At 51.2% G+C, this 22906-nt stretch overlaps 1 protein-coding gene across 1 annotated transcript in view; it reads right to left on the bottom strand.

Moving 5' to 3' along the window:
* Positions 1-21515, bottom strand: part of tax1bp3 (Tax1 (human T-cell leukemia virus type I) binding protein 3) — a 39681-nt gene extending 18166 nt beyond the window's left edge. The window contains exons 1-2 of the mRNA XM_072482906.1: positions 21316-21515; positions 2013-2132 (exon numbers count right to left, since the gene is read on the bottom strand). Coding sequence (XP_072339007.1) covers positions 2013-2132; positions 21316-21354 — 159 coding nt within the window. The 5' untranslated portion in view covers positions 21355-21515. The remainder of the gene's footprint in view (positions 1-2012; positions 2133-21315) is intronic.
* Between the last annotated feature and the right edge of the window lie 1391 nt (positions 21516-22906).

The raw sequence follows: 22906 nt of genomic DNA, 5'->3' as shown, positions 1-22906 counted from the left end.
CCTATAATTACCCGCTTTCTGCCTACCTCCTTTTTTAAACAGTGGTGTCACGTTTGCTAATTTCCAATCCGCCGGGACCACCCCAGAGTCTGGTGAATTTTGGTAAATTATCACTAGTGTATTTGCAATTTCCCTAGCCTTTAAAAGGTGGGTCTTTTAGCACTCTAGGATGCATTCCATCAGGGCCAGGAGACTTGTCTACCTTTAGCCCCATTAGCTTGCCCATCACTACCTCCTTGGTGATAACAATCCTCTCAAGGTCCTCACCTGTCATAGCCTCATTTCCATCAGTCACTGGCATGTTATTTGTGTCTTCCACTGTGAAGACCGACCCAAAAAACCTGTTCAGTTCCTCAGCCATTTCCTCATCTCCCATTATTAAATCTCCCTTCTCATCCTCTAAAGGACCAATATTTACCTTAGCCACTCTTTTTTGTTTTATATATTTGTAGAAACTTTTACTATCTGTTTTTATATTCTGAGCAAGTTTACTCTCAGAATCTATCTTACTCTTCTTTATAGCTTTTTTAGTAGCTTTCTGTTGCCCCCTAAAAATTTCCCAGTCCTCTAGTCTCCACTGATCTTTGCTACTTTGTATGTTTTTTCCTTCAATTTGATACTTTCCCTTATTTCCTTAGATATCCACGGTCGATTTTCCCTCTTTTTACCGTCCTTCCTTTTTGTTGGCATAAACCTTTGCTGAGCACTGGGAAAAAAAATCGCTTGGAAGGTTCTCCATTGTTCCTCAACTGTTTCACCATAAAGTATTTTACATAGAATTTACAGTGCAGAAGGAGGCCATTCGGCCCATCGAGTCTGCACCGGCTCTTGGAAAGAGCACCCAAGGTCAACACCTCCACCCCATCCCCACAACCCAGTAACCCCACCCAACACGAAGGGCACTTTTGGACACTAAGGGCAATTTATCATGGCCAATCCACCTAACCTGCACATCTTTGGACTGTGGGAGGAAACCGGAGCACCCAGAGGAAACCCACGCACACACGGGGAGGATGTGCAGACTCCGCACAGACAGTGACCCAAGCCGGAATCGAACCTGGGACCCTGGAGCTGTGAAGCAATTATGCTATCCACAATGCTACCATGCTCCCAGTCTACCTTAGCTAGTTCTCCTCTCATCCCATTGTAATCTTCTTTGTTTAAGCACGAAACACTAGTGCTTGATTTTACCTTCTCACCCTCCATCTGTATTTTAAATTCCACCATATTGTGATCGCTCCTTCCGAGAGGATCCCTAACTATGAGATCCTGAATCAATCCTGTCTCATTACACAGGACCAGATCTAGGACCGCTTGTTCCCTCGTAGGTTCCATTACATACTGCTCTAGGAAACTATCGCGTATACATTCTATAAACTCTGGTTAAACTCCGACCCGGTTAAACCAATCGACATGTAGATTAAAATCCCCCATGATAACTGCTGTACAATTTCTACATGCATATTATTAAACTTTTCTGTAATGGTCTGATAGAACTGAGTGGCTCTACCGGTCATTTCAGAGGGTGGGTCTGAAGTTTCATGTAGACAATGACATTCCTCCATCATCGTCTGACCTCGGTTACAATTTCAGCTTCTAACAGTCAACAAATGCCTTGAGTGAAGGGCAAGGATACGGGTTGTTCATTGAAAGCATCATTTATCTCCCCGAGTATTTTTCTGAAAGTGAAATAACTATCTGCAAAATCTATCCACCTTTCAGAAGGTGATATAGCTGTATATTCCTGGCTCCCTCTGCATCTCTCCCTCCTTCAAAACTGTCATATTAGACAATAAATCTAGGTCTGATTTTTTTGAGGATCAGGCATGATACTCAAATATCCAACTTCCTGATCCGGATTCACTTCATCGTTTATATTTGGCAGCTAATTGTGAGGCTCTGTTGAGAGCAGGAAGTGAAATCAGTTGAAATTGTTTGCTGCTTACTAAAATGCATCCACAGAATCATTTTCTGATTTTCAACCTTGCAGAATTTGGATACCCAATTCCCACCTTGTCTGTTTTATCCTCAGAGTAGGGGTTTTGCGCTGGATCCTGGTCGATTCCACCTCCAATACTGAATCCCAGGATTAGGTTGTCACCATGACGCAGTTTACGGATTTCAATACGTTGCTGAAACAAAGAGCTCAGAGTCAGGAGAGAGCCTGGGAACAGCCACACTCAGTAACAAAGACAGTATGGTTAACTGTCACTGCACCTCCAAGGACACCAGCCGCTTTCAGAATGGGAAAAAATGTAATGCCAACAAGCTGTCTTTCTCTGATAGGCTTCAGCCTCCACTACACATCTTCTCACCATATGCCTTGATGTCTTCCCCTTCCACACTCCTTAATCCCAGTTACAGTATCCGCTTCAATTACCGCCCCTAGTTTAGAAAAGCAATTCCATCTGACTTCCCTTCTTCCCAATTTTCAAATAATGTCCCTAGGTGTTTGAACTGTTCCCCACAGTGAGCAGAGGACTAACATTAACCCCCCTTCCTGATATTGAAAATCCCAAGTAGGCCACTTTGAGAGTTCCAACTCCTTAATGTTTTTTTCATAAATGTTGAATATTTCCCATCACCATCTGCTCTTACTAAGCAATACTCACAACAATTCCCTGGACATTTATTCCAACCAGCAAGCTATGCCAATCTTCCATTCATATTGGGCAGATAGTTACTGCCAACTAGTTATGTGGGCAATAAATTCAAATAATGCCCTGGAGTTTGCAGTCAGCAGCAGACACCATTAGCCATGTACACTGTATTACAGGATTGTATAGTGGGAGTTGCAGTTGGTGGTGTAGAGGTATTCTCACTGGACGATTAATCCAGAGACCCAGAGGACACGGGTTCAACTTCTGCCACAGCAGATGGTGAAGTCTGAATTCAATAAAAATCTGGAATTATACATCTTATGATGACAGAAGAGGATAAGTCTGTGAAAAACCACCGGGAAGCACTAAAAGGAGAGATCCTAAATGTACAAAATAGACATGTCCCTTCCATAAATAAGAGTGGTACTGCCACATCTAGACCCTGCTCTGGTTGTCTAGAAGAAAACAGGGGAAGTCCAAACAGAAAAAGAAAGTGCACAATAGGCACAAAGAACTAAGCAGTGCAGATAGTCTAGACGAGTATAGGAAGTGCAGGGACAAAGTCAAAAAGGAAATCAAAGGGCATGCAAAAAGATTAGCAAGTAAAGTTAAAGAAAACCCAAAGATGTTAATGGTAAAAGGTTAATTAAGGAAAAAGTGGGACCTATCAGAGATGAAGAGGGGAACTTGTGTATAGATAGAACTTGTGTATAGGCTATGGGAGGGTTTTAAATGAATATTTTGTCCCCGTGTTTACAAAGGAAATGGATGATGCAGATACAGTAGTCCCCGTATGTCCTTCGATCCCTTTTTAAAAAATGGTACCATGTTTGCATTTCTCCAGTCCTCCAGCCCTGGATGGGTAATCATAAAGAGAGAGGAAGTCGCCAGGGCCAGATGGGTTATTTCCAAAGCTGCTGAAGTAGGTCAGGGAGGAGAAAGTAGATGCTCTGAGGATGATTTTTCAATCCTCACAAGATACGGGGAGGTACCGGAAGACTGGAGAAATGCAAACATGGTACCATTGTTTAAAAAGGGATCAAAGGACATATGGGGAAGGGAGGTGGTCAGAGTGAGAAAGGTGCTGCTACAGAGGGGATGGCAGGCAGGGGGTTTGGGTCTTCCGAACCTGATGTATTACTACTGGGCGGCGAATGTGGAGAAGGTGCGGAGCTGGGTCAGAGGGGTTGATTCCCAGTGGGTCAGAATGGAGGAGAGTTTGTGCAGGGGGTCGGGACTGAAAGCACTAGCAACAGCGCCGCTCCCGATAGCTCCGGGGAAGTACTCAGGGAGTCCGGTAATAATAGCTTCACTGAGAATTTGGAGGCAGTTTCGCCAACACTTCGGGTTGGGGGCAAGGTCAAGGGAATTGCCGATTCGGGGGAACCACAGATTTGAGCCAGGGTGGTGGGATAGAAATTTTCGGAAATGGGAAGAGAAGGGGATTAAGACACTAAAAGATTTGTTTCTTAGGGGTCGGTTTGCAGGATTGAAGGAGCTGGAAGCGAAGTATGGGCTGGAGCAGGGGGAAATGTTTAGATACATGCAGGTTCAAGATTTGCCAGAAAGGAGATACAGAGCTTCCCGGTGGAGCCGGCCTCCACATTACGTGAGGAGGTGCTGACGACAGGGGGCCTGGAGAAGGGGGTAGTGACAGTGGTGTACGGAGCTATTTTGGAAGAGGAGAAGGCACCACTGGAAGGGATCAAAGCAAAGTGGGAGGAAGAGTTGGGAGAAGATATGGAGGAGGGGTTCTGGTGTGAGGTGCTCCAGAGAGTGAATGCCTCCATCTCGTGCGCGAGGTTGGGGCTGATACAGCTGAAGGTGGTATACAGAGCTCACCTCACGAGGGCGAGGATGAGCCGATCCGGGTAGCCATATTCAGGGTGTCAGACCAGCCAGGGTTGGAAACGGGTGTGGAGGCAGATGTTGCAGTCTTCGCCTCGTTGATCGCCCGAAGGCGGATCCTGATGGGATGGAGAGCAACCTCTCCACCCTGTGCCCTGGTGTGGCTGGGGGACTTGTTGGAATTCTTGACTCTTGAGAAGGTTAAGTTTGAACTGAGGGGAAGGATGGAGGGGTTCTACAATTCATGGGCATTATTCATTATGCACTTTCAAGAACTGGATAACATCGAACATTAGTTGGGGGGGTGGATGGGAGGGTTGGGGGGAGGGGGGGCTGTGTGTGTTAATGGCGACTATGGGTGATTCCTGATTCCCTTTTGTCATTTGTTTATGTGAACATGCGGGCTAATGTTGGGGTTTAGTGGGAGGATGGGGTCATTGTTATTGATATGGGGATTGACATATTTGTTACTGATTTGTTGTTGGCGAGTGTAAATTTGGGAGAAAATGTGAAAAAGGAGGAGAATTAAAAATATTTTTAAAAATAGGGATTGAAGGAAATGCCAAACAATTATAGGCCAGTTAGTCTTATGTCAGTAGTGGGCTAATTAGTGGAGATAGGATTAACTGTCACATAGAAAGACATGGGGCGAAATTCTCCAGTATCGGCGCGATGTCCGCCGACCGGCGCCAAAAACGGCGCAAGTCAGTCGGGCATCGCGCCGCCCCAAAGGTGCGGAATCCTCCGCATCTTGGGGGGCCCAGCCCTACCCTTGAGGGGCTAGGCCCGCGGCAGACTGATTTCCGCCCCGACAGCTGGCGCGGAAATGACATTGCCGGGCGGCACATGTGCGGGAGCGTTAGCGGCCGCTCACAGCATCGCCGCGCATGCGCTGTGGAGGGAGTCTCTTCCGCCTCCGCCATGGTGGAGGCCGTGGCGAAAGCGGAAGGAAAAGAGTGCCCCCACGGCACAGGCCCGCCCGCGGATTAGTGGGCCCCGATCGCGGGCCAGGCCACCGTGAGGGCACCCCCCGGGGCCAGATCGCCCCACGCCCCCACCAGGCGGAGCCCGCCCGCGCCGCCTTGTCCCGCCGGTAAGGGAGGTTGTTTAATCCACGCCGGCGGGACAGGCATCCTAGCAGCGGGACTTCGGCCCATCCGGGCCAGAGAATCGCGGGCAGGGGCCCGCCAACCGGCGCGATTCCCGCCCCTGCCGAATCTCCGGTGCCGGAGAATTCGGCAACCGGCAGGGGCGGGATTCACGCCAGCCCCCGGCGATTCTCCGACCCGGCGGGGGGTCGGAGAATCTCGCCCATGGAGTAATGAGGGATAGTCAGCATAGATTTGTTAAATTTGCCTCACAAATTTGATTGAGTTCTTTGAGGAAGTGATAAGAAGGGTTGATGAAAGTAGTGCAGTGGATGTGGTGTACATGGATTTTAGCAGTAACGAGCATAATGTCAATCCCCATTTGCAATTAGAAAGCTGTTTCAAGCGTTCGGTGTTGGGACACTTAAGTTTGTGTTATATATTAACAGTTTGGATGGGAACGTGGGGAGCATGATTGGGAAATTTGCAGGTAACACAAAGATTGGCTGAGTGGTGGAGAGTGTAGAGGATAGCTATAATCTCCAAAATGATATAGATGGGTTGGTGGAGTGGGCAATAAAGTGGCAGATGGAATTTAACACAGAGAAGTATATGGTCATGCATTTAGGGAGGTCAAACAGTTGTAGGGAGTACACAATAAATGGGAATATACTGAGAATGAAGTGAGAGATCTTGGTGCACTAGTACACAGGTCCCTAAAGGCAGCAGTTCAAGTAGACAAGGTTGTTAAGAAAGCATATGGAATGCTCGCCTTCATTGGCAGAGGTATAGAATATAAAAGTACAGAGATAATGTTGGAATTGTATAAAACACTGGTGAGGCCACATCTGGAATATTGTATGCAGTTCGCCACATTACAGGAAGGATCTTATTGCCCTGGAGAGAGTGCAGAGGAGGTTTACAAGAATGTTGCCAGGGCTAGAAAAGTGTGGATACAAGGAGAGATTTGATAGGTTGGGGTTGTTTCCCGTGGAACAAAGAAGGCTGACTTAATTGAAGTGTACAGGAGATAGAGTGGACAGGATAAAATTATTTCCCTTGGTGGAGAATTCTACAATCGGGGACTTTTTTTACGCAGAGGGTAGTGGGAGTCTGGAATTCATTGCCGGAGTGGGTGGTGGCGGCAGAGACCCGAAATTCTTTTAAAAGGTACCTGGATCAGGGGCGGCATGCGGCGCAGTGGTTAGCACTGGGACTGCGGCGCTGAGGACCCGGGTTCGAATCCCAGCCCTGAGTCACTGTCCGCGTGGAGTTTGCACATTCTCCCCATGTCTGCGTGGGTTTCACCCACAACCCAAAGATGTGCAGGTTAGGTGGATTGGCCACATTAAATTGCCCCTTAATTGGAAAAAAAAATAATACTCTAAATTTAGTTTAAAAAAGTACCTAGATCTACACCTTAAGTGCTGTAAGCTACAGGGCGACAGACCGGGTGTAGGAAGGTGGGATTAGAAAGAGCACCTGGGTGTCTTCTGGCTGACATGGAAAAGATCGGCCGAATGTCCTCCTTCTATGCTGTAACTTTTTTATGATTCCATGAACCCATGTTGATTGTATTAAAAATCCATCTGGTTCACAAATGCCCTTTAGGGAAGGAAATTTGCCATACCTACCTGTGACTTAAGGCTCACAGCAATGTGGTTGACTCTGAAATGGCCTTGTAAGCCACTCGGATAATAAATGCTGGCCAAGCCAGCGACACCCACATTCCAAGAATTTAAAAAAAGAGCACAATGTCCTCCTTTCGAATTGGGGCCTATGTGAAGAGGTTAAGTGGATTGGCCATGCTAAATTATCCCTTAGTGTCCAAAGATGTGCAGGTTAGGTGGGGTTACGGGGTTAGGGCGGGTGCTATTTCGGATGGTTGGTGCAGACTCAATGGGCTGAATGGCCTCCTTCTACACTCTAGGGATTCTATGAAACATGACAGCCAATTTGTGACAGCAAGCCTCCACAAATAGCAATACGATAATGATCAGAGTCTTTCTTACTGATGTTGTTAAGGAATAAATATTGCGTAGGGCACTTTGGGAGAAAGTCTCTTTGAACTAGCACAGCAGAATACTTTGCCATGTTAGAAAGCAGACAGTGCCTTCGGTTTACTCTCAGCTGAAAGATATCACTTTCAAAAGTGAAAGTTTCAATGTCAAATTAAACAGAGCAAAATAGAGAAAAAGTAAGATAAAACAAACTTAACATTTTTCTAAATTTCCAATCATTAAAATTTGAAGGAATGAGATTCCACATTTGTACATATTCATTTTCTGTGCCGGAGCGGTTGTTTACAGTAATTATGATATTTCACACCATTAAAATTTTAATTATATTTGAACAAACATTATATCACACAGGCACCCAAAAACTTTACATCATCGCACATATTAAAATGCTGAACCTCTTGGGGAGGAGTTAATGCAGAGAAGCATCAACTTCCGGTTGCAGCTATGCTGAGCTAAGTTGCATGTTCGGCAGCTCCCGCCAGAAACGGAATTTTGGGCTCTTTTGAGGGGCCCCAGCAGCATTTGCTTGACGGTTCCCAGTGTGGGAAGGTGACAGTACGATTTCCCCGGCACTGTATGGATTGGACCAGGAGTGGAGCGGTGAAAAAAGTAATTCTGGTGCAGCGAAAAGTGCGAGGGAGGAAAGCCAAGATGGTGACGGGTGGAAACCAGGCAGCGTGGGCGCAATGGGCGCAAGAGCAGCAGGAGTTTCTCAAGCGCTGCTTCACGGAACTGAAAGCAGAGCTGCTGGAGCCGATGAAGGCTTTGATCGACAAGCTGGTCGAGACCCAGATGGCCCAAGGGGCGGTGATCCGGGAGATGTGGCAGAAGGCCTCGGAGAATGAGGACGAGATATTGGGCCTGGCGGTGAAGGTGGAGGCGCACGAGGCGCTGCATAAGAAATGGCAGAAGTTGGAGGACATGGAGAATCAGTCGAGGAGGAAGAATCTGCGGATTCTGGGTCTCTTGGCTGGAGTGGAGGGTCGGATGCTGGAGCATATGTGGTCACGATGCTGAACATGTTGATGGGCGCGGGTGCCTTCCCGAGGCCCCTCGAGCTGGATGGGGCCCACCAAATCCTGGCGAGGAGGCCCAAGTCTAACGAGCCGCCGCGGGCGGTATTGGTGCGGTTCCACCGCTTGGTGGACAGGGAGCGTGTCCTAAGGTGGGCAAAAAAGGAGCGGAGCAGCAGGTGGGAGAATGCAGAGGTCCGTATATACCAGGACTGGAGCGCGGAGGTGGCCAAGAAGAGGGCCGGGTACAAACGGGCTAAGGCGGTTCTGCATCGGAAGGGGGTGAAATTCGGGATGCTGCAGCCGGCGCGACTGTGGGTCATGTTTAAGGACCGGCACCATTACTTTGAGACGCCGGAGGAGGCGTGGACCTTTATTCAGGCCGAAAAGTTGGACTCGGACTGAGGGTCGGTTGTGAGGGGAGGTCGCGGGGGCTACTGTGGTTACTGGGCTTTGGGGGATGTTCTGTTCTGTATTGTTTCCTTGGGTGCTGAATGGAGTAGGGTGAAATGGTTCAAAGTGGGGGTTTTGTGAGAGTGTGGCGTCGGTGGTTGGAAGGACGGGACCCCGTTGGGGGGAGGGGAGATGGGAGGCCCGAGGTGGGGGAGCTGGGATTAGGCCGCAAAAGGGAGCTGCGCCAGAGAGGGCGGGGCCGGTCTGATGGAAAGTGCGGGCTTTTTCCCACACTTGGGAAGGAAGGGGGCAAGGCCGGGGGGGGGAGGGCGGTGTTGAAGAGGAGTGCCCGCTGATGGATGGGGGGGGGGGGTTGGGGGTGGAAGACTACCACACTGGGGGGGGGGGTCGATGGAGTGGCGGGAGTGGCCGGGGTCAGCAGACCTACGGGAGTGCTATGGGGGGAGCAACACAGCTAGGGGGGGGGGACCTAGCTTGAGGGGGGGGGGGAGATCCGGCTGATAACTTGGAATGTGAGAGGCCTGAACGGGCCGGTCAAGAGGGCCCGTGTGTTCGCGCACCTGAAGGGACTGAAGGCAGATGTGGTTATGCTCCAGGAGACGCATTTGAGGGTGGCAGATCAGGTCAGGCTGAGAATGAGGTGGGTAGGGCAGGTCTTCCACTCGGGTTGGACGCAAAGAATCGAGGGGTGTCGTTTGAGGCGCTGAACATCGTGGCAGACAATGGAGGTAGGTATGTGATGGTGAGTAGTGAGCTGCAGGGGGTGCGGGTGGTATTAGTGAATGTATGTGCCCCGAATTGGGACGATGCCGGATTTATGCGGCGCATGTTGGGCTGGATTCCGGACCTGGAGGCAGGGAGCTTGATAGCCAGGGAATTTTCTTTTTTTTCCCACGTCCATGAAGCCTACTCCCGGATAGACTTCTTCGTTATGGGCAGGGCACTAATTCCGAGGGTAGAGGGCACGGAGTATTCGGCCATAGCCATCTCAGACCATGCCCCGCATGGAGTGGTGCTGGAGCTACGGGAGGAGAGGGACCAGCGCCCGCTGTGGCGCCTGGATGTGGGCTTGCTGGCGGATGAGGTGGTGAGCGGGCGGATCCGGGGGTGCATTGAAAGCTATCTAGAGGCTAACGATAATGGGGAGGTGCAGGTGGGGGTGGTCTGGGAGGCGCTGAAGGTGGTGATGAGGGGAGTGCTAATCTCCATTAGGGCCACAAGGAGAGGAGAGAGAGGGAGAGATTGGTGGGGGAGATTTTAAAGATAGACAGGAGGTATGCAGAGGTCCCCGAGGAGGGACTACTGAAGGAGCGACGAAGCCTCCAGGCTGAGTTCGACTTGTTGACCACCAAGAAGGCAGAGGTGCAGTGGAGGAAAGCGCAAGGGGCGGTGTACGAGTACGGGGAGAAGGCTAGCCGGATGATGGCAGACCAGCTTCGGAAGCGGGAGGCAGCGAGGGAGATTGGGGGAGTTAGGGATAAAGGGGGGAACACGGTGCGGAATGGGGTGGGAATAAATGGGGTATTTAGAGACTTTTATGAGGGGCTGTATAGGTCGGAGCCCCCGACGGAGGAGGGGGGGATCGGTCGATTTTTGGATCGACTGAGGTTCCCGAGGGTTGAGGAGGAGCAGGTGGCTGGGCTTGGGGCACTGGTAGGGCTGGAGGAGCTGACTAAGGGGCTGTGGAGTATGAAGGCGCGGAAGGAACCGGGGCCAGATGGGTTGCCGGTGGAATTTTACCGGAAGTACATGGGCCTGCTGGGCCCTCTATTAGTGAGGACTTTCAATGAGGCGAGGGAGGGGGGGGGGCCCTACCCCCGACGATGTCCAGGCGCTGATCTCGCTGATCTTGAAGCGGGGCAAGGACCCATTACAGTGTGGGTCGTATAGGCCAATCTCTTTCCTCAACGTGGACGCGAAGCTGTTGGCTACCAGAATTGAGGACTGTGTCCCGGGGGTGATGCACAAGGACCAGACGGGCTTTGTTAAGGGAAGGCAGCTGAATACCAATTGCGGAGGCTCCTTAACGTAATCATGATGCCTACAGTGGAGGGGGAGGCGGAGATAGTGGCGGCGATGGACGCAGAGAAGGCCTTCGATAGGATGGAGTGGGGGTACCTCTGGGAAGTGTTGAGGTTTGGGTTCGGGGAGGGGTTCATTAGTTGGGTTAGGCTACTTTACGAAGCCCCGGTGGCGAGTGTGGCCACGAATCGGAGGAGGTCGGAATACTTTCGGCTGTACCGGGGGACGAGGCAGGGGTGCCCCCTATCCCCCTTGCTATTTGCATTGGCAATTGAGCCTTTGGATATGGCTCTAAGGGAGTCCAGGAACTGGAGGGGGCTGGTCCGGGGGGGTGGGGGGTGGGGGGGGGGGGGGGGGGGAGAGGAACACCGGGTTTCGTTGTATGCCAATGACCTGTTACTATATGGCGGACCCAGTGGGGGGAATGCCGGAGGTGATGCGGATCCTCAGGGAGTTTGGGGTCTTTTGCGGGTATAACGTGGGGAAGAATGAGCTCTTCGTGGTACACCCAGAGGACCAGGGAAGGGGGATAGCCGAGCTTCCACTGAAGAGGGCGGAAAGGAGTTTTCGGTACCTGGGGATCCAGGTGGCCAAGAGCTGGGGGGCCCTACACAAGCTCAACTTGACGAGGCTGGTGGAGCAGATGGAGGAGGAGTTTAAAAGGTGGGATATGCTGCCACTCTCCTTGGCGGGTAGGGTACAGTCGGTGAAGGTGCTCCCGAGGTTCCTTTTTATATTCCAGTGCCTCCCCATCCTGATCCCCTAAGTCCTTTTTTAAGCAGGTCAGTAGGAGCATCATGGGATTCGTGTGGGCGAAAAAGACTCCGAGGGTGAGAAGTGTGTTTCTGGAGCGGAGTGGGGACAGAGGAGGGTTAGCGTTACCTAATCTGTGTGGGTATTACTGGGCTGCCAATGTGGCGATGATACGCAAGTGGGTAATGGAGGGGGAGGGGGCGGCGTGGAAGAGGCTGGAGATGGCGTCCTGTGTGGGCACGAGTCTGGGAGCCCTGGTGACAGCACCGCTGCCGCTCCCGCCGACTAGGTACACCACGAGTCCGGTGGTGGCGGCGACTTTGAAAATTTGGGGGCAGTGAAGGCGCCACAGGGGTGGGGTAGAGGCTTCGGTTTGGTCCCTGATCCGGGAGAACCATCGGTTCGTCCCGGGGAGAATGGATGGAGGGTTCCTGAGCTGGCACAGGGCAGGAATTAGAAGGATGGAGGACCTGTTTTTAGATGAAACGTTTGTGAGCCTTGGGGCGCTGGGGGAAAAATTTGGGCTTCCCCCCGGAAATGCCTTCAGGTACATGCAGGTAAGGGCGTTTGTAAGTCGGCATGTGAGGGAGTTCCCGCTACTTCCAGCACTCAGGATCCAGGATAGGGTGCTCTCGGGGGTGTGGGTTGGAGAGGGCAGGGTCTCGGCGATCTACAAGGAGATGCAGGAGGAGGAGGAGACCTTGGTGGAGGAGCTAAAGGGTAAATGGGAGGAGGAGCTTGGAGAGGAGATATACAAGGGTACGTGGGCGGACGTCCTGGGTAGGGTTAACTCTTCCTCCTCTTGCGCCAGGCTTAGCCTGATACAATTTAAGGTTCTTCACAGAGCGCATATGACAGGGGCGAGGCAGAGCAGGTTCTTTGGGGTGGAAGACAGGTGTGGGAGGTGCTCGGGGAGCCCAGCAAATCATACCCATATGTTCTGGGCGTGCCCGGCGCTGGATGGGTTCTGGAGGGGTATTGCGAGGATGGTGTCTAAGGTGGTGAACACCCAGGTTAAGCTGAGCTGGGGGTTAGCACTATTTGGGGTATCGGGCGAGCCGGGAGTGCAGGAGACGAAAGAGGCCGGTATTCTGGCCTTTGCGTCCCTGGTAGCCCGGCGGAGGATTCTGCTACAGTGGAAGGATGCGAGGCCCCCAAGCGTGGAAGCCTGGATCAGCGACATGGCAGAGTTCATTAAATTGGAGAGGGTAAAATTTGCCTTGAGAGGGTCTGTGCAGGGGTTCTTCAGGCGGTGACAAACGTTGCTAGACTTTCTAGCGGGACGTTAGGAGATGGTCAGCAGCAACCCGGGGGGAGGGGGGGGGGGGGGGGGGAGTACTTTGTGTTTTCTACTGTGTTTATTATTGCTTAATGGGGGGGGTTTGTATATTGGGGGAATTCATGATGTAGTTGTAAGATGTTTATTTATGTGTTCTTTGTTTCTCTTTTTTCTGCAAATATGTTGAAAATATGTAAACATTTGAATAAAAATATTTCTTTAAAAAAAAATGCAGAGAAGCATCTGGAATCGCCGAGGGGCAGGACAACTCGGATAACAATTTCCTGATTTCTGCAATTAACTGCACATGTCCAGATCATGAAATTTAAGTTACTCTTAATAATGGTGAATGCTGACTATTTTATTAGTATTTATCGCAAAATCCAGGCCAATCGCGTGTGACTTTTCTTTGGTGAATAATTTAATCTGAATCTCCTCTGATTCCTTCTTTCAAAGTGCAATCATTTTCCCCACCCGATATGCAGCGTTGGTATCAGAGTGTAAAGCTGTATGAATTATCATAGAATTTACAGTGCAGAAGGAGGCCATTCGGTCCATCGAGTCTGCACCGGTTCTTGGAAAGAGCACCCTACCCAAGGTCAACACCTCCACCCTATCCCCATAACCCAGCAACCACACCCAACGCTATGGGCAATTCTGGACACTAAGGGCAATTTATCATGGTCAATCCACCTAACCTGCACATCTTTGGACTGTGGGAGGAAACCGGAGCACCTGGAGGAAACCCACGCACACACGGGGAGGATGTGCAGACTCCGCACACGCAGTGACCCAAGCCGGAATCGTACCTGGGACCCTGGAGCTGTGAAGCAATTGTGCTATCCACAATGTTACCGTGCTGCCCCAATATCCATTGCTCACATACTGCTAGGTATGATGTTGACGGTATGGAATTCATAACCTGCAGCAGCTAACACACATCCTTTCTGTCAGGCTGGAACATGACTAAATGGAGGCAAAGGAACAGTCCACATACAATCCCTTAGGCGGCAGTAAAAGAATCTTGCCCCGCCCCACATCGAACTACATATGACTCAATGTGAACTTCAACCTTAATCCAACTATGATGGTCACAAAGGACCTCCCTTCATAATCTGACAATACCAGCGATAGTCCCAGGGCTGCACCCTCAGCAAACAAGAGGCACCTCTCCCAAAATTAACACAATATTCTATTAAATGCTGAACGAATCAGTTGACTGCAGTGGACAGTAATTTACAGTCACTACAGAAACATGCAGTCATCCTTATAGTTAAAATGACTTCTGACTTCCCCCAGGAGCTCTGATTGCTTCACTATTAGATTTTCCCATGCAGAACAGCAGAGTACTGCTATCAGATATAAAGCAAGGCCTTGCCCATTGACCTCATCGTCTATCTCAGCATTGTGGAATGCAAACCTTGCAGTAACAAGTACATACCACCCCTTCAAGGAGTGGGGCTGAAACAAATAAATCATTCAGCGTAGAAAATACCATCTAGCTGTGGCCCCGACACAGCTCTAATGCACAATACCACCACAACAGCTTGCATTCATTTTGTATCACTGTCGTAAAAAAATCCTCAGTGTTCCACAAAGGCACAAGGGTAAAGGGACAGGGGACCAAAAGCTTGGCCAAAGGGTTTTGTCTTAAAGAAGAGTGTAATAAGGAGGCAAGGTTTAGAGAGAGAATTTCAGAGCTCGAGATCTAGGTTGCTGATGTCACAGGCAGAAATGATGGGTAAAGGCAGGTGAGGGTGGGAAGTGCTCAGGTCCCGAGTCAGGGGAACAGCTAGGTATGATTACAGAGCTGGGGAAGAGCGAGACCATGAAGTGATTTAAACACAAAAGGTGAGAATTCTAAATCTGAGATTATGGAGGACCAAGGTGAGTAATGTAGGCTACAATGAAGTTACTGTGAAAAGCCCCAAGTCGCCACATTCCGGCACCTGTTCGGGGAGGCTGGTACGGGAATTGAACCCGCGCTGCTGCCTTGGTCTGCATTGCAAGCCGGCTGTTTAGTCCACTGTGCTAAACCAGCCCAGGGTGGTGATCTGGGATTTGGGGTGTGATCCGGGAATAGAACATAGAACAGTACAGCACAGAACAGGCCCTTCGGCCCCTGATGTTGTGCCGAGCATTGTGCAAAACCAAGATCAAGCTATCCCACTCCCTGTCATTCTCGTGTGCTCCATGTGCCTAGCCAATAACCGCTTGAAAGTTCCTGAACAGTCCGACTCCACAATCACAGCAGGCAGCCCATTCCACACCCTAACCACTCTCTGAGTAAAGAACCTACCTCGGACATCCCTCCTATATCTCCCACCCTGAATCTTATAGTTATGCCCCCTTGTAACAGCTACATCCACCCGAGGAAATAGTTTCTGAATGTCCATTCATATTTGTAATCAGTGAAGGTAAAGTGTAAAAATGGCAGGAGATCCCAGACCCGTGTTATGCTCCTCGTGCTCAATGTGGGAGTTCAGGGACGCGGCCGATGCCCCTGACTCCTTCATGTGCGGGAATTGTGTCCAGCTGCAGCTCCTGTGAGACCGCATGATGACTCTGGAGCTGTGGATGGACTCACTTTGGAGCAATCGCGATGCTGAGGTCGTGGATAGCTAGTTCAGTGAGTTGGTCACACCGCAGATTAGGATTGGTGAGGGAGACAGGGAATGGGTGACCAAAAGGCAGAGAAAGAGCAGGAAAGCATTGCAGGTGTCCCCTGCGGTCAACTCCCTCCAAAACAGGTATACCGTTTTGGATACTGTTGGGGGAGATGACTCACCAGGGGAAGGCAGTAGTAGCCAGGCTCATGGCACCGTGGCTGGCTCTGCTGCACAGAAGAGCGGGAGAAAGACTGGCAGGGCTATAGTCATAGGGGATTCAATCGGAAGGGGAGTAGACAGACATTTCTGTGGTCAAAAATGAGACTCCCGAATGGTATGTTGCCTCCCGGGTACATGGGTCAGGGATGTCTCAGATCGGCTGCAGGACATACTGAAGGGGGAGGGTGAACAGCCAGTTGTCGTGGTGCATATAGGCACCAACAATATAGGTAAAAAGCGGGATGAGTCCTACAATCAGAATTTAGGGAGTTAGGAGATAAGTTAAAAAGTAGGACCTCAAAGGTAGTAATCTCAGGATTGCTACCAGTGCCACGTGACAGTCAGAGTAGAAATTCAAGAATAGTCAGAATGAATACGTGGCTTGAGAGATGGTGCAGGAGGGAGGGGTTCAGATTTTTGGGACATTGGAACTGGTTCTGGGGGCGGTGGGACCATTACAAATCGGATGGTGTACACCTGGGCAGGACTGGAATCAATGTCCCAGGGGGTGCTTTTGCTAACACTGTTGGGGAGGTTTTAAACTAATGTGGCTGGGGATGGGAACCAGATTAGGAAGTTAGAGGTCAGTAAAGAGACAGCAACTAAAGCCAGTAAGGTACTAGATAATAAATTCAATGTGACTAAGGGGAAGAGTAGACAGGGAAGAGATGATGAACGCAAAGGGATAGGTGGTCTGAGGTGCATTTTTTCAATGCGAGAAGTGTAGCAGGTAAGGCAGATGAATTTAGGGCTTGGATTAGTACCTGGGAATATGGGGCGTGATTCTCCGATCCCCCACCGGGAATCCCGCCCCCGCCGTGTCCCGAATTCTCCGCCACCAGAGATTCGGCGGGGGCGGGAATCACGCCGGTCGACGGGCCCACCCCCGGCGATTCTCCGGCCCGCGATGGGCCGAAGTCCCGCCGCTGTCAACCCTCACCCGCCAGCGTGGATTAAACCTCCTTTTGAACGGTGGGACAAGGCGGTGCGGGCAGGCTCCGGGGTCCTGGGGGGGTGGGGGTGCGGGGTGATCTGGCCCCAGGGGATGCCCCCACGTTGGCCTGGCCCGCGATCGGGGCCCACCGATCCGCGGGCGGGCCTGTGCCGTGGGGGCACTCTTTTTCTTCTGCCTTCGCCATGGTCTTCACTATGGCGGAGGCGGAAGAGACCCCCCTCTCCTGCGAATGCACGGGGATGCCGTGAGCGGCCGCTGACGGTCCCGCGCATGCGTCGCCCGGTGAAGACCTTTCGACGCCGGCTGGCGTGGCGCGAAAGGCCTTTCCCGCCAGCCGGTGGAGCGGAAACCACTCTGGCGCGGGCCTAGCCCCTCAAGGTGAGGGCTTGGCCCCGAAGTATAGGTGGCCTGATTAGTAAGTTTGCAGATGATACTAAGATTGGTGGAGTTGCAGATAGCGAGGAGGACTGTCCGAGAATACAGCAAAATATAAATAGATTGGAGAGTTGGGCAGAGAAATGGCAGATGGAGTTCAATCCAGGCAAATGCGAGGTGATGCATTTTGGAAGATCTAATTCAAGAACGGACTATACGGTCAATGGAAGAGTCCTGGGGAAAATTGATGTACAGAGAGATCTGGGAGTTCAGGTCCATTGTACCCTGAAGGTGGCAACGCAGGTCGATAGAGTGGTCAAGAAGGCATACAGCATGCTTGCCTTCATCGGACGGGGTATTGAGTACAAGAGTCGGCAGGTCATGTTACAGTTGTATAGGACTTTGGTTAGGTCACATTTGGAATACTGCGTGCAGTTCTGGTCGCCACATTACCAGAAGGACGTGGATGCTTTAGAGAGGATGCAGAGGAGGTTCACCAGGATGTTGCCTGGCATGGAGGGTGCTAGCTATGAAGAAAGGTTGAGTAGATTAGGATTGTTTTCGTTGGAAAGACGGAGGTTGAGGGGGGACCTGAATGAGGTCTACAAAATTGAGAGGTATGGACAGGGTGGACAGCAACAAGCTTTTTCCAAGAGTGGGGGTGTCAATTACAAGGGGTCACGATTTCAAGGTGAGAGGGGGAAAGTTTAAGGGAGATGTGCGTGGAAAGTTTTTTACGCAGAGGGTGGTAGGTGCCTGGAACGCTTTGCCAGTGGAGGTGGTAGAGGCGGGCACAATAGCATCATTAAAGATGCATCTAGACAGATATATGAACGGGCGGGGAACAAAGGGAAGCAGATCCTTGGAAAATAGGTGACAGGTTTAGATAAAGGATCTGGATCGGCGCAGGCTGGGAGGGCCGAAGGGCCTGTTCCTGTGCTGTAATTTTCTTTGTTCTTTGTTTGTTTTAACAAGCATATTCTACCACAAAGATACAAAATATTTGTTTAAATTCCCTGCCATTTTCTTCTTTCCTATTAATTCCCACGGTTTTTCTTGCCAGTTTACTCAGTTCATTTTTTCCCTCTTATTTATTTATGTCATCCATTGCTGGTTTCTAAAATTTCCCCAAACTTCTGGTCTACCACTAATCTTCACAACGTTGTGTGCATCATTTAAGATGCATCTAGACATATATATGAACGGGCGGGGAACATAGGGAAGTAGATCCTTGGAAAATAGAAGACAGGTTTAGATAAAGGATCTGGATCGGCGGAGGCTGAGAGGGCCGAAGGGCCTGTTCCTGTGCTGTAATTTTCTTTCTTCTTTGTCCACTCTATCTATCCCCCTCATTATCTTATAAACCTCTATTAAGTCGCCTCTCATCCTCCTCCGTCCAAAGAGAAAAGCCTTAGCTCCCTCAACCTTTCCTCATAAGACCTATCCTGCAAACCAGGCAGCATCCTGGTAAATCTCCTTTGCACCCTTTCCAATGCTTCCACATCCTTCCTATAATGAGGTGACCAGAACTGCATACAATACTCCAAATGTGGTCTCACCAGGGTCATGTATAGTTGTAGCATAATCCCGCATCTCTTAAACTCAAGCCCCCAGTTAATAAACGCTAACACACTATTAGCCTTCTTCACGGCTCTATCCACTTGAGTGGCAACCTTCAGAGATCTGTGGACATGAACCCCAAGATCTCTCTGTTCCTCCACATTCCTCAGAACCCTGCCGTTGACCCTGTAATCTGCATTCAAATTTTTTCTACCAAAATGAATCACCTCGCACTTATCAGGGTTAAACTCCATCTGCCATTTTTCTGCCCAGCTCTGCATCCTATCAATGTCTCTTTGCAGCATACAACAGCCCTCCACCTCATCCACTACTCCACCAATCTTGGTGTCATCAGCAAATTTACTGACCCACCCTTCAGCCCCCTCCTCCAAGTCATTGATAAAAATCACAAATCGCAGAGGACCCAGCACTGATCCCTGTGGTACACCACTGTGGTCTCCAGTCTGAAAAATTCCATTCACCACCACCCTCCGTCTTCCATGTGATAGCCAGTTACTTATCCAATTGGCCAAATTTTCCTCTATCCCACACCTCCTTACCTTCTTCATGAGCCGACCATGGGGAACCTTATCAAACGACTTACTAAAATCCATGTATACGACATCAACTGCTCTATCTTCATCTACACACTTAGTTACCTCCTCAAAGAATTCAATCAAATTTGTGAGGCAAGACCTACCCTTCACGAATCCATGTTGACTATCCCGGATTAAGCTGCATCTTTCCAAATGGTCATAAATCCTATCCTTCAGGACCTGTTCCATTATCTTCCCGACCACCGAAGTAAGACTAACTGGCCTAGAATTACCAGGGTCATTCCTATTCCCTTTCTTGAACAGAGGAACAACATTCGCCACTCTCCAGTCCTCTGGCACTATCCCCGTGGACAGGGAGGACCCAAAGATCAAAGCCAAAGGCTCTGCAATCTCATCCCTTGCCTCCCAAAGAATCCTTGGGTATATCCCATCTGGCCCAGGGGACTTGTCGACCTTCAGGTTTTTCAAAATTGCTAATACATCCTTCCTCAGAACATCTACTTCCTCCAGCCTACCCGCCTGAATCACACTCTCATCCTCAAAAACATGGCCCCTCTCCTTTGTGAACACGGAAGAAAAGTATTCATTCATCGCCTCTCCTATTTCTTCTGGCTCCATGCACAAGTTCCCACTACTGTCCTTGACCGGCCCTACCCTCACCCTGGTCATTCTTTTATTTCTCACATAAGAGTAAAAAGCCTTGGGGTTTTCCTTGATCCGACCCGCCAAGGACTTCTCATGCCCCCTCCTAGCTCTCCTAAGCCCTTTTTTCAGCTCATCCCTTGTAACCCTCAAGCGACCCTACTGAACCTTGTTTTCTCATCCTTACATACTCTTCCTTTTTCCTCTTGACAAGACATTCAACCTCTTTTGTGAACCATGGTTCCCTCACACGGCCATTTCCTCCCTGCCTGACAGGGACATGCCTATCAAGGACACGCAGTATTTGTTCCTTGAACAAGCTCCACTTTTCATTTGTGCCTTTCTCTGACAGTTTCTGTTCCCATCTTATGCTCCCTAATTCTTGCCTAATTGCATCATAATTACCCCTCCCCCAATTATAAACCTTGCCGTGCCGTATGGCCCTATCCCTCTCCATTGCAATAGTGAAAGACACCGAATTGTGGTCACTATCTCCAAAGTGCTCTCCCACAAACAAATCTAACACTTGGCCCGGTTCATTACCCAGTACCAAATCCAATGTGCCCCCCCCCCTCTTGTCGGCCTATCCACATATTGTGTCAGTACACTCTCCTGCACACATTGTACACAAACTGCCCCATCCGAACTGTGGGGGTGATCTGGGATTAGGGGGGCTGATCCAGGAATAGGGGGTGATCCAAAGATGCAGGAGTTGGGGGGGGGGGGGATCCGGAAGAGGGGGGAACTGGCAGAGAGGGGGGATCCGGGAGAGGGGGATCCGGGAGAGGGGGGAACTGGCAGAGAGGGGGGGGGGTTTCTGGTAGAGCAGGGGGGGGGGGATCCGGCAGAGCAGGGGGGGGGGGATCCGGCAGAGCAGGGGGGGGGGGGGGATCCGGCAGAGCAGGGGGGGGGGGATCCGGCAGAGCAGGGGGGGGGGGGGATCCGGCAGAGCAGGGGGGGGGGGATCCGGCAGAGCAGGGGGGGGGGATCCGGCAGAGCAGGGGGGGGGGGGTCCGGCAGAGCAGGGGGGGGGGGGATCCGGCAGAAGGGGGGGGGGATCCGGCAGAGGGGGGGAGATCCAGGAGGGGGGAACTGGCAGAGAGGGGGGGGATCCGGAAGAGGGGAGATCCAGGAGGGGTGGGATCCGGCAGAGAGGGGTTCCGAGAGCGGTGGGAATCCGGGAGGGGAGATCGGGAGAAGGGGGGGGGGGGCGGTGAGAGAGACCGGAAGAGAGGGGGAGAACGGGAGAGGTGGGAATCCGGGAGGGGGGGGGGGGGGGGAGATCCAGGAGAGAGGGGGATCCGGTCCGATCCGATCCGCCCCCCACCCCGGGGCCCCGCCACTCCCCATTCACACTCACCACAACTGCAGTCACCGGCTGCCCGGCGACAAAGGCCATGGCGGGACCGCTGTACAGCTCGTTGCTCCGGGGGACGAGGTCGTTGCCCCGAGAGACCGTGCTGGATTCTGAAGTTCCGCGGAGCAAGAACTTCACCCAAATTGCTTCAGCCAATCATTTGACAAACATCCGTTAAACTCCAGAGAGAATCCTGCTGATTGGCAGAAAATGGGCGGGGTTTATTCAGAATCAGGACGGAAGAGCGCCTTAATAGGCGGACCCCGACAGTAGGCGGAGCTCTCGGCAGGGGGCAGGGCTAGGAAGTGGGCGGGTCTTTCGGCAGTGGGCGGAGCTCGACAGTGGGCGGGTCTCTCGGCAGTGGGCGGGTCTCTCGGCAGTGGGTGGAGCTCGACAGTGGGCGGAGCTCAACAGGGGGCGGGGCTCTCGGTAGTGGGCGGAGTTCGACAGTGGACTGGCCGCTCGGTAGTGGGCGCGGCTCTCGGTAGTGGGCGGGGCTAGACAGTGGGCGGGTCTCTCGGTAGTGGGCGGGTCTCTCGGCAGTAGGTGGGTCCCGGCAGTGGGCGGGCTCGGAAGTGGGCGGGGCTCTCGGCAGTTGGGGGGTGCTCGGAAGTGGGCGGGTTCCTTCACGTTAAGATCCCTATAAGAAGTCTTACAACACCAGGTTAAAGTCCAACAGGTTTGTTTTGCTGTCACTAGCTTTCGGAGCGCTGCTCCTTCCTCAGGTGAGGCTGTTAAACTCCAGAGAGTTCCTGTTCCTTCACCTGAGGAAGGAGCAGTGCTCCGAAAGCTAGTGACATCGAAACAAACCTGTTGGACTTTAACCTGGTGTTTTAAGACTTCTTATTGTGCTCACCCCAGTCCAACGCCGGCATCTCCACATCTTAAGATCCCTAATCAAGTCTGCCTCATTGCACATCACCAAATCCAGAATTGTCTGTTTCCCAGTAGGGTCTGTCACAAGCTGCTCAAAAAAACATCTCTTAGACATTCCACAAATTCCTCTTCTTGGGATCCACTACCAACCTGATTTTCCCAGTCCACCTGAATATTGAGGTCCCCCATGACTATTGTAATATTGCCTTTTTTACATGCCTTTCCTATCTCCTGATTTATTTTCTGCCTCCCATCCTGACTACTGCTAGGGGGCCTGTACATAACTCCCATCAAGGTCTTTTTACCTTTGCGATGCTTCAACTCTACCCACAGGGAGTTCCGGTTGCAGCTATGCTGAGCTAAGTCGCACATTCGGCAGCTCCAGCCAGAAACGGACTTTTGGACTCTTTTTAGGGGCCCCAGCAGCATTTGTTCGAAGGTTCCCAGTGTGGGAAGGCGACAGTACAATTTCCCTGGCACTGTGTGGATTGGACCAGGAGCGGAGCGGTGAAAAAAGTAATTCTGGTGCTGCGAAAGGTGCGAGGGAGGAGAGCCAAGATGGCGGCGGGTGGAGACCAGGCAGCGTGGGCGCAGTGGTCGAAAGAGCAGCAGGAGTTTCTCAAGAGCTGCTTCACGGAATTGAAAGCAGAGCTGCTGGAGCCGATGAAGGCATCGATCGACAAGCTGGTCGAGACTCAGAAGGCCCAAGGGGTGGCGA

The sequence above is a fragment of the Scyliorhinus torazame genome, chromosome 18 (assembly GCF_047496885.1).
Source record: "Scyliorhinus torazame isolate Kashiwa2021f chromosome 18, sScyTor2.1, whole genome shotgun sequence".
NCBI classification, from domain to species: Eukaryota; Metazoa; Chordata; class Chondrichthyes; order Carcharhiniformes; family Scyliorhinidae; genus Scyliorhinus; species Scyliorhinus torazame.
The sequence above is the reverse complement of the archived record's forward strand: the minus strand, read 5'-3'. Positions and strand labels throughout refer to the sequence as shown.